The sequence below is a fragment of the Leishmania donovani genome, chromosome 11, assembly GCF_000227135.1.
Source record: "Leishmania donovani BPK282A1 complete genome, chromosome 11".
NCBI classification, from domain to species: domain Eukaryota; phylum Euglenozoa; class Kinetoplastea; order Trypanosomatida; family Trypanosomatidae; genus Leishmania; species Leishmania donovani.
The window spans coordinates 273,927-284,838 of record NC_018238.1 but is presented as its reverse complement, the minus strand read 5'-3'; the positions used below and the strand labels follow the sequence as shown (position 1 = coordinate 284,838).

At 59.8% G+C, this 10,912-nt stretch overlaps 3 protein-coding genes across 3 annotated transcripts; all 3 read right to left on the bottom strand.

The window, feature by feature from the left end:
• Positions 1-351: 351 nt before the first annotated feature.
• Positions 352-2,313, bottom strand: LDBPK_110730 (PUF nine target 1; the record flags this gene model as incomplete). The annotated part of the gene is made up of 1 exon (XM_003859001.1): positions 352-2,313. One exon carries the CDS (start codon positions 2,311-2,313, stop codon positions 352-354), a length of 1,962 nt encoding a protein of 653 aa, XP_003859049.1.
• A 3,054-nt stretch (positions 2,314-5,367) lies between these two features.
• Positions 5,368-7,038, bottom strand: LDBPK_110720 (hypothetical protein, conserved; the record flags this gene model as incomplete). Its single annotated transcript, XM_003859000.1, has 1 exon — positions 5,368-7,038. The coding sequence occupies one exon, from the start codon at positions 7,036-7,038 to the stop codon at positions 5,368-5,370; it is 1,671 nt and encodes a 556-aa protein (XP_003859048.1).
• Positions 7,039-8,817: 1,779 nt separating this feature from the next.
• Positions 8,818-10,047, bottom strand: LDBPK_110710 (anion-transporting ATPase-like protein; the record flags this gene model as incomplete). Its single annotated transcript, XM_003858999.1, has 1 exon — positions 8,818-10,047. The coding sequence occupies one exon, from the start codon at positions 10,045-10,047 to the stop codon at positions 8,818-8,820; it is 1,230 nt and encodes a 409-aa protein (XP_003859047.1).
• Positions 10,048-10,912: the final 865 nt, after the last annotated feature.

Below are 10,912 nucleotides of genomic sequence, written 5' to 3'. Positions count from 1 at the left end.
CGAGGGCCGGGGGTCGGATACGCTCGAGTCGCGCGGACACGCTGCCCATCATGTGGATGGGTCAGACGTGTGCACTGCAGCAGGTCGCTCCGGCGCCACGCCATCCAGGACCTGGCCGCCGGCATCAGCAGCAATAAATATCTGTGACCTCCTCGCACCGTAGGCACCTGGCCCTGCCAGTACTAGAGGTAGGTGGGTATTGGCAGGGGTAGAGGGGAGGGGCTGTTGTGCTCTCCCTCAGAGGGGGTGTGCTGGGCGCTGTGATGCCATGCCTTGAGAGGTGTGCCCTCCTCCCTGGCACCCGGGGGCACACTCTCCAGCGACGCTCCTAACCATAGCGCTCTCTTGCCCTCAGCAGGCGCTTGTACGTTGTTTGGAGTTGGGTAACGACGTACAGGAGGCAGCCCGCTGTGGCGGGTCGAGAATTACTGTTTTCATGCTGCTGTTGCATGCATCCGTGGATGAGGTGGAAAGCGGTGCGGACAAGCTGAGCGGCAAGGAGCTGTCGCTGTTTGTGCCATTACTGCTGCTCGTGAAACTCAGACGCTGGTCCGGGAAGAGCATTCGTGTTCTGGGTGATAGCGGCAGCGCGGCGGCGGAAGTCGCATGCTGGGGTTTTCCTGCAGAAGCACCCTTCACTGCCGCGGCCGTCGCTGTCGCCTTGTTCACGGTTGCCGCGAGGGCAGCGCTGGTGACGGATGGGCTCGCCTTCGGGGACTCCATCACCACCTCCGAGAGTTCGCCGTTCTTCAGGAATTGCTTTGCCCGGCGCTTCAGCAACCTCTTCGAGCCCACCGACCACGGCTCTGCCGGCCGCGACATGGCACTGTACTCGTGCACCGTTAAGGATAGCCCCCCGAGCTGGGTTGCGTAGATGGAAGCGGCCTTGGGTGGGATGTGGCTCACGACAACCTGGTGGAAAAGATCTAGCCCCTCCTGCGCGCTGCCCTTGTAAGAGGTGGAGAGAGACGGAGGCGGCGCTGTTGCCATCGTTAGAGTGGCCGCAAGGGCTGGAGGAGAGAGCGCCGTCGCCTCTTTTTGCTTGTCGTTTGCTGCGGCTGGGCCACCGTTGATGGACGGCGAGTACCCTGTAGAGCTGGCAGCAGGCAGCCGTCCGTGCCGATCAACAAACAGCGCCCGCGACGGCGGCGCCTTCCAGACGGCGAAGGAGGACGAGGCGGAGGAGGGGGCGGCGATTCCGGAGCTGCCACCATGCTGCAGTCCATCACTTCGCAAGCGGCGGCGGCCAGCCGCAATGCGGCGCTGCGGCCCCAGCGCCGCTGCCTCCCACGCCTTTAGCTGCTGCTCCTCCCGCAGCATGTCCGTGAGATACGACTTGAGGTCGAGCAGCTGTTTGTCGTCTACCTCCGACGGGTACAGCGAGTGCTCAAACTGAATCGCCTGCAGCATTCGCTGCCGCCGCGTCGGTCTACCGGCGGCGGAAAGCGCAAGCACCTCGGGTGACGATGGGGCGGTGCGCGGGCGGCCAGTACCACTGCCAACGCCATTCATCACGTTGGTGTCACCGCCGGGGTGGCCAAACTGGGATATGGACGCCTGAATCGACGCCTCGGCGATTTGCTGCAGTCGCTCTCGCTGCGGTAGGCTGTAGAAGGTCGCCCGGTCATAAACGCGCTGCATGACATGCTCCTGCACGTACTGCCGCAGCGCCGCAATGTGCGTGGTGTCGATGATGGTGAAGTCGCCACGCGGCGCCTTGCTGCAGTAGTCCGCCTGAATAACGCGGAGGATGTGCAGCGGGTCTTTGAAGCGGCTCATGGCGCTCGCGTTGTGGGTGTTGAAGACATGGTAGTCGAGGGCCGTGTCAGGCTCCCACATGTACCCCTCACAGGCACCGATGTACCGCGTGTTGTGGCGCAGATGATAGGCGCAGTCAAGGTTCGCCATGAAGCAGGCGTCAAAGAGCACGGCTTCGAAGACACGCGTGCCGAAGACGTCGGCGAGCTCGTGCGCCTGCAGCGAAACACGGTTCTGCTCTAGCTCCACATAGTCGCCCATACCATGCCCGCCATACACGAAATAGCTTCGGCCCGGATCGTGCCAGCGATGCACGAAGCTCTCAAACATGTCGTGCTGGTAGCCGCGCACCTTGGCGTAGTTCTTGAGCTGGTACCTGTCGCCATCGATGCGAGCCTCAAAGCTGCCGCCGTCGCTGTTGAAGGCGAGCAGCGCCATGTCCGTCACGCCGCGAATCTTCTTCATCTGCAAGAACTTCCAAAACGGCCATGCTGTGACATCATTGATGGAGGCGCACAGCACCAGGAGGCGGTTTGGGCAGCGCCTCGGCGGCATGGCGCCACGATCGAGAAACGTGCCTGCCTCTGCGCTGCGCTTTCTGTCTGCGTGAGGTGCCTCTGTCAGCGTTTGCTTGTACACCTTTTTTGTTTTTGCTACGTGCCCCTACATAGGAAGGAGGAAGCGCGGATCTGCATAGCACGCGCACACGCAGATACCACCACCACCACCACGGCACGCCCCCGTCGAGGCAAGCACGAGTGTAGCGAATAAGAAAAATAGATTAGGGCGTTGAAGAAACACACGCACACACAAAAGGGTACAAGTAGGAGAAAGCCCCGCGTAAAACGGCCACGAACTCGCACGACGTTGCCGGTGCTCCCCGACTTCGTCCGCGATTTGGCGCGCGAGGGGGAGCGCAATCGTATTCTAACCCAACGGTACACACACACACGCACACCTTTCTCTCTCTCTAGCGGCGCTGCGCGGCAGCGGTCAAAGACCCTGGCAAGACGACGACGAGAGAGAGAGAAGGAGGGAAGGACAGAAGGACAGCCGAAAAACGTGCAGGCGGCAGAAGTAGCTCCTAGTGCGAGAAACCCAACCGGAAGAAAGCACACACGCACACAGTGTGTGTTACGTAAAACAAAGAATGACGGAGGAGTACTGCACACAGTGGTGAAGCGTAACGCGACCTTCTCAAAAGGAAAAAAAAAACGCTGCAGACCGACGAGGAGCGAAAACGAAAAAGAGTGACTGGGGGAGACACACTACGGGCCGCGTTGGCAAAGATGGCCAGCAGCTCCCACACCCCCACGCACACGCACGCACGCACACGCACGCACGCACACGCGCACCGAAGAACAAGCACAGCGCTGACACCAAAAAAGGGGTCAAAACGGGTTGGGAGAGAGAGACGTCGGGCGGAAGTCAAGACCACGAAGGAGTTAGTGATGCGCACCGTGCGAGTCGTAGCCCAAGCCCACCGACGGGAACAGGAGAGGGTGGAGCCGATAGAGAGCGTGAGGCGGAGACAGGCAGGTCAGAGATAATCCGGAGGGGAAGCGGCACAGCGTAGAAGCGTGAGAGAGGACACGTAACAAAAAAAAATGGCAGGTGTTTCTCGTTCGTATATGTACTCAGAAAATGAAAGAAAATATGGTGCGCAACAGAGAGGGAGGAAGGGAGGTGGTTGCCAGGGGCGGGGGGGTCCAGCGAGACTCCGTTTTTCCAAGACCGCGAATGGACAGAAAAGGAGGCAGAGAGCAGGAGGCCGGGGAAGGAGGACAAGAACACCTCATAAACCTCTGCTGGCGGCACCAAGCGCTGGCCCCCTCCCTCCCTCCTTCCCTCCTCCGCTGCTGCGAAATTGGCTGCCGCTTTTACGTTTGCACGTGTCTGCGCTTGGTTAGGTGAACTGAAGTGCGCGCGTTTCTGTAGCTGCGTGTGCGAACGCGTGCGCGCCTTCACGCAAGAGCAGAGCAGAGCAATATGTATAGACGTGCTCGCCTTCGTTCCGTGTTACCGGGTGTGCCTAATACTCTCTTGTGCGTCTTAGTCTGTGTTTCTGTTTCGTTTCCTTCGGCTTTCGACCAACTTCACCGCGCACCGTCGCACGCTTCGCTCTCCACTCCCGTGCGAAGACGACGCAAAAACGGTGTCAGGAGGGGATGGGCAGCACAGCACGGCACAGCGGCGCGCGAGTCGGTTGGCAGGACGGAAGCGAAGTGGGAGGAGTTGCTCTGAAAAAAGCGGGAAGACGAAAAAAACAGCAAGCGAGATAAAGGAAGTTGATGAGAAACACGAAAAGAAAAAACGGTAGAATCTCTGTGACGGAGGGGAGGGAAGGAGCAGGCGCCGTGCACAGACACGCGCACGCCGTAGTGTATGCCTCGCGGAGTGACGGTGCGCAAGTGGCCGCGCAGGTGCCTCTCCCTCTCTTCCTGCCTTTTTTTTATTTACTTAGCTTCTCCTTTTCTTTTTCCTTTACTGCTGCTGCGTGTGTGCATGTGTGCATGCGTGGTCGGAAGGGAAGAGGAGCGGAGCCATCCATCGTGGTGCGCGCAGAGAGAGAATCAGAGCGATGAGGAAGGGTTTTGAGTGCGGGTCATCAATGCATGAAAGCAAGAAGGTCGAAAAACATCCGGAGATGGGGCGGGCGGCCACCACCACCACCACCCACTCCCCACACACATATTCGGTCCCACCGCTTGTGGTGCAAGGGCTGCAAACGGCAGCCTTGCCCTTGACCTGCTTCCTCGTTGTTTCGCCTCGCCTATAGTCACGCGAGAAAAACAAGCAGAAATTGAAAAAAGCAAGGGCGTGGCAGCGCTAGCGCTCAGTCAAAGGATGCATGCGTGCATGGGTGGAGGATGGAAAGGGGAGGCACAGCGATAAAACGGAGATGGCACTCGGTGGCCGTGAAATAGGACACCGGAAGCGGGAGGGAGAGAGGGAGGGGCCGATCCCCGTATGTTCGTTAGTTTTTGTGTTGCTGTTGTGTCGGTTCTTTCTAGCACTTGTGGCGGTCTCTCTTTGCACCTCAGCAGGGAAGGCCTCTTCACGCCTCCCTTCCCTTGGCACAGATCTAAGGTCTACACGCGCGCACAACAGAAAAGGAAAAGCAGCGACACACACACACACACAGCAGAGAGAAAGTACACCAGAAAAGGCAACGAACACAAGCGAGGAGAGATCACGCAAGCGAGCGCGCTTACCAGTTCACCTTCACTGCAGCCGAGGAGCTAAGGCGCGAGGCGAAGAGGTATGCGTGCCAAGCCATGAAAGAAGTGGACATGAAAAGACGGACCCCCTCCTCTCCCCTGCGAGGTAGCGAGAGCGAAAATGCTTGACGATCGGCGAGTACGAGCACGGCGTATGGTCAAGCCGAAAAGAGAATGGGAGAAGACCGCGTAACAGGGAGATAGGTAGTTCGATACAGACACACAGGCACCATATTCGAAACAACGAGCCGCTCGACATGGTGTGGACTGCCCCTGCGTCGCTGCTGCTCGGCTTCTCGCTTCATGTATGCACGTTCCTGCCTCTTCCGATCCTCTGCCACCCCCTTTTCCTCCCCGCCAACGATTCTGAGGCGGCTCTTTGGCGTTTCTAGACATAGTACCGCGCAAGCTCGTGCTGTGCCTCCTCGGAGGCCTGATCGCGCGCATCGCGGTAGTACACCCGCCGCTCCATCTGCCGCAGTGACTGCCGCATCAGGTCCAGCTCGCTGTGCACACCCTTCATCTCCAGCTTGTAGCGCTCCTCAATGCGCCTTCGGTGGCTCACCTCAGCCTTGAGCTTCTGCCGCAGCTCGGCCACGAGCGCATCTTTTTGAGCAATGGCTTTGGCGTTTTCCTGCGCCTGTGCGAGGGCACCGCGGCGGCATTCCTCCAGCTCTGCGTGCAAGGACTGCACCTTGGGGTAATACTGGCGTGACATACGCTGCTCTGTAGCGTAGACCTCGTTGTGCTGCCGGCGACGCTCCTTCTCCGCCAGATCGAGCGCCTCCTGTAGTGCTGCGCGCAGCCAATCCACCTGCCCGCGAACATCGCGAAGCTGCTTTTCTGTGGTGTGGCGATACTGCACCAAGTCGCGCAGGCTCTCCTCATGCAGCACTTCGAGCTGATCGATCGTTGCGAGGTATTTGGCCTCCTTCTCGAGATGCTGACGGTGTAGCTCGTCGTTCTCAGTCGTCCTCACGCCACGCTCCTGCTCGTACGTGATGCGCTGCTCCTCCAGTTGCTGGCGAAGCATATTTACTTCTTCGTTGAGAGCCAGCAGGTGCGTTGCGGCTGCCGTGTTCGCCGTGATGGTGTGCGCCGACGGACCAAACGGAGTGCTGGGCACCTGCAACTTGTACGGCACGTTGAGCAACGCTGCCATCTCGGCATCTTCGGCGACAGTGCCCAGCGCAGCCGGCGACGGCGACAGTGCTGGACGTCGAGCAGAGGTGGTGGCGCCAACAGCCTTGTGTATGCTCATCGATGCTGGTGGAGACGCGAGCGCAGGCGAAGGCGAGCAGGGGGCCGCCATTGCGGGGGCTCCAGCGCCCTTTGTGCCAACCTCCGTCCTGCTCAGCTCTAGAGTGTTCTCTTCATCCCCGACATCTGCGGCTCTCGCGTCGTCACACGAAGCCCCTGTTGATGCACCGGCGTCGGTCGATGGAGGCCGACGCCGGTGCGAGGTGCTCCCCGCTACTCTGGAATTTTGGTTGCTGAGAGCGCGCAGTCGCTGCCCGCGTGCGCGGCACAGCTCCACAAGCTTTCCAAGTTGCTCTCGCTGCTCGGCTTGATGCGCGTAGAGTGCTGTGTTCTCGTGCAGCAGCCGCGTCGACCGCTCACGTTCCTCCTGTACCTGCAGAGACAGGTCGGAGCGCTCGTTACGCAGGTGCTGCAGCTCAACCTCACGCTGCTGCGTTTCCTGCTTGAATTCAGTGTATCGAGCCTCTCGTTCCCTGCGCAGGAAGTCGATCTTATCTATCACCTGCTGCACAGTCGTCTCATGCTGATCAATGAGCGCCATCAGCGCCTGCACGTAGGCCGCGCCGGCTACGGCAGATACCTCCGCCTGGGACGGGCTTGTGCGCTCTAGGGCATGGCGCAGCTGCTCCTCCCGGCGCTGTTGTAGTTGAATTCTACTGAGACTTGATGCACGCTTGCAGGTAGCGTCGGGTATGGTGCTTGCCGGCGGAGATGTGGAAGAAATCAGCGAGCTGTCCTCAAATGAGCGGGCGCCGACGCGCGGCGTCGGTCTTGCAGGAGGTACGTGACACCCAGGCATGCCGCTAGGAGGGCTGAGACGTTCTTGCAAAAGAAAATGACGGGCTGTGCGAGTGTCTGAGGAGGAAGACGATGGGGCCTACGCGACTGTGGTGCGTGAAAACGAGAAAGATGGCATGGAAGGGGAGGGCGGGAGGATCGGAGGAGAGCCTTTTTGTCGACTCCCCTCCCCACACACCTGCGTCTTCTGGCGTCTGTGCTCGTGAGGGCGGGGACGTGCAGAAGAGAGCGGGCAGGGGTGAATGCAGGACGAAGTGGGTCCGAAGGAGACGAGCAAGCGAAGTGCCGCAGCCGCTCTTGCCCGCCTGCCTCGCCCTCGCACACCCAACGAGAACAACAGCAATAGCAAGGAAGGCGAGAAGCGTAAACGATACGCACACACACACACGTCGCCGTGCTGTCGCTCAGTCGCGTCACCGTCGCCTCCTCCTCCTTTGTTTTGTTGTTGGAGGACCTCTATTGGTGCGTCGCTGTCGAGAAGAGATAGGCTATAAGCCCCCACCTCCTTTCTTTCTCGCCGCCTTCGTCGTGCGATGGTGGCCTGTACGGAGGCCGCGGCTTAGACCTGTGCTTTACGTGTTCGCTCTCGGTGGATTGTGACTGCGTGAGCTGATCATGTGCGTGTGTGTGTGTTTGTGTGTGTGTGTTGGTCGGCCACTGTGCAGGCACCGATTTAGTAAGCAACAGAAGAGCGAGACGCGGGAGGCGGATGGATGGGTGGGGGGACCAAAAAAGAGGGATGAGAAGACGAGAGTGGGAGAAAAGCAGCGCCCAAAATACATAAGCGGGAGGTCAAGCAAAATTCAAACACGTAAAGCAGAGCGTGTAAGTCCAGAGCCGATGAGCACCGCACCACGCCGAAGCAGTGCGGTAGAGCGCCTCACCTATGCGTGTGCCTCTCCACCTGTACCTCTGCGTGTGGCCTCGCGCTTGCACCACAACCACCACCATTCTTCTGCACGGGTCCGCCGCTGTCTACGCATTCGCTGGCGAGCACGGGGTACGGGCGAGGCAGCAGACAGTCATCATCATAGAGGAATAGCATGGCCACCTACTCGACGCACATGTGGTGAGCAGTGGGCTCACAACCACGAGCAGGCACACGAGAGCCGTCCTCTCCACGAGAGTCGGGCTTCTATGCCTTTGCCGCGCTGCATGACCGTGATGAGGCGTGGTCGAGTCGTGCGACGAGGCAAGAGAGAGGGCAGCTTGCTCGATGGTATCCGTTAACAACAGCCGCTGCTGCAGCACCCACAGATAGTTGAAGGGCGCCGCGTGGCCAGGCGTCGCAGGGGAGGCGGTGGCGACAGCCATTCAAGCAATAAAAAAAATGCCCCTACTCCCCCCCCAAAAAAAAAAGACGACGCGTAGAAGCGCACGCAAACGCGAGTGTCGCTGTGTGCGCGCGCACATAATGTGCGTGTGTATGCCGGCTGCCTGCGCCATTGTGTTTGCTCACATGTGTGGTGTTCGAGGCAAAAGAGCGGGGCCGAAAAGTTCGATCTTCGTGTCTCTCTTTCCCGCTGTAGCACGGCGTTGCACAGAGCAAGGGCCCGGCAGACCAGCATCAAAAGGAAAAAAGAAAAACGGCTTCAGAGAAGCTGGAAGGCGCGCGCATCCGACCCGCCCATCTCCCACGCACTTCCGTCCCTTCCCTAACCTTGTCGAGAGCGCTCGCATGAGCACACGGTCCTGTCATCAGTGCAGCGCGGGAGCCCTCACCCCCACTCTGATTTGGGACGCTCTTTATCCAGCATCGGCATCGACACACTCTAGCTTATTAGCAAGGCTCCTGCACGTCGATGTAGCCATGTGTCTCCGGACTGTACGGCTCCTGCAAGAAGCGCGCGAACTTCTTCAGTGCCGGGACGCCGCGCACCTCGTCGCTGAGCAGCGGCATCTTCACGACGTGGAAGTCCTCGTACAGGAGATCAATCTGCTCAAGGTACTTCGCCTGAATCTTCTGTCGAGCCGAGCACATGCGACACGGCGGCTCTGACGACGGCTTCAGCACGAGCTGGTTCACCACGATGCTGTCGCAGCCGATGTTATACTTCATGAGCTCCTGCACAAGCCGCTCTGTTTCGTAGACGCTCAAAAACTCGGCAATGCAGACGCAGACGAAGCTGGTGCGGTTCGGGTCATTGAAGCGGGCCTGCACCTCCTCCATCGTCTGACGCCAGTGAAGCGCTGTCGATCGGACTTCGTCTGCGGTGATGCACCACCTGCTTTGTGGCGAGGCCGCAGCCGCCGAGCCCGCGCCGGGAGCTGCGCTCGACGGCGAAGGCGCAGCTGTTGCTTGCTCGCAGGAGCCCGCGGTGTCACCGCAAGCACCACCGAGATCTCCGAGGTTGGAGCCGATAAGGTGCGAAGCCGCCTCTATCATCGGCGCCAAGCCCTCCAGGCTCATTAACTTGTCAAAGGTACTGTTCAGCGTCTGTGGCAATGCCAGCAGGCGCAGCGTGTGGCCTGTCGGCGCGGTGTCGAAGATGAGCAGGTCGTAGGACAGCGTGCGGACGTAGTGCAGGATTTCTGCAAACACAGAGATTTCGTCGATGCCGGGCATGGTGCGCGCCGCCTCCTTGAGAACTGCACCGATACGAGCAAAGGTTGTGGTGTGCTGGGCGGCGTCTGCCGCCGCTTCCTCGGGCAGGGACGAAGCACTGCCGTCCCTCTTCGTCCCTGTCAGGGAACTCATCAACGCACCGTGGGTGAAGTTCTTCGGATCCACCTCCATGGCAGCCAAGGATTCCTCCAGCCCTTTCACCGGTGTCGGATGTGGGCCGAAGCGCTGGTTGAAGGCATCACTGAGGTTGTGTGCAGGATCTGTCGAGATCAGCAGCACCCGTCGCGGCCGCGTGCCTCCTGGCGACGCGGCATCGCTGATTGGCGTCGTGGCAAACAAGGTAGCCAACGCGCAAGAGGTGGTTGTTTTGCCCACACCGCCCTTGCCGCCAACAAAGATCCACTCCAGGTTGGCGTGCAGCAGCTCCGTCAGAGTCGGGTCCATCATTTCACCCGCTGCGCTGTTCTCTGCGTATATGGTGTTTTGCCTTATTATGGTTCGCCTAGCGGCGTAGGGGTGGCTATCCGCGCGACTGCTCGTGTGGCGAGATCAAGGAAGAGAAGCTTTTCGCGAAGGCGCGTTGCTGGCGACGGTGAAGGGAAGACGAGCACAAGAGGGAGAAGGATCAGAGGATCAGAACCACAGGAGACACCTCCGCAGAAAACCAAGGATGGACCTGTTTTGTTTCTCCGCTCTGCTTCAAGCGCCTTTCGTGTGCAGAGCATACGCGGCTCTTCGTGGAGCCGCCTACAGCGTGCCTCTCTGCGCTTGGCGCAGCCGGCGTACGAGCGGCCTTGCCCCCCCCCCACACACACACGCACATATACGTCTTGCATTGCAGCGCCCAGCACAGGCCCGTTCCTACACCAGGAAGGTGCGCACATGTCACCGTGTCCTGCCTTTTCTTTGAGTACTGTCCACTCGCTCTCTCTCGCCCCGATCCCTTTCACGTTTCGAGCTGTTCGGCCGCTGCCGCAGGAGGGGGAGCGTGCAAGCGGCATGGCGAAGGGACGGTGGGGGAGAAATACAAACCCAAACAAAAAAAAAGCGGACGAGAGAGCTGTCATCGAGTGACGCAAACACACACACACATAACCATCAGCCGAAAAAAAAAAAACGAAAGAGTGCACGACGTGAAAGAAGGCAAAGAGCCGAAAATGTTGCCCCGACAACGTGACGCCCAAACACCTGCGCACGCCCACAAGGAGGGAGAAACGCAGAGATGCGCGGAGCCGCTCTTCATCCTTTTCTTTTTCTCCGCCGTAGGGCGCGTGAGCTCGAAGCCCCCCGCCACCGCCACTCCGGCACT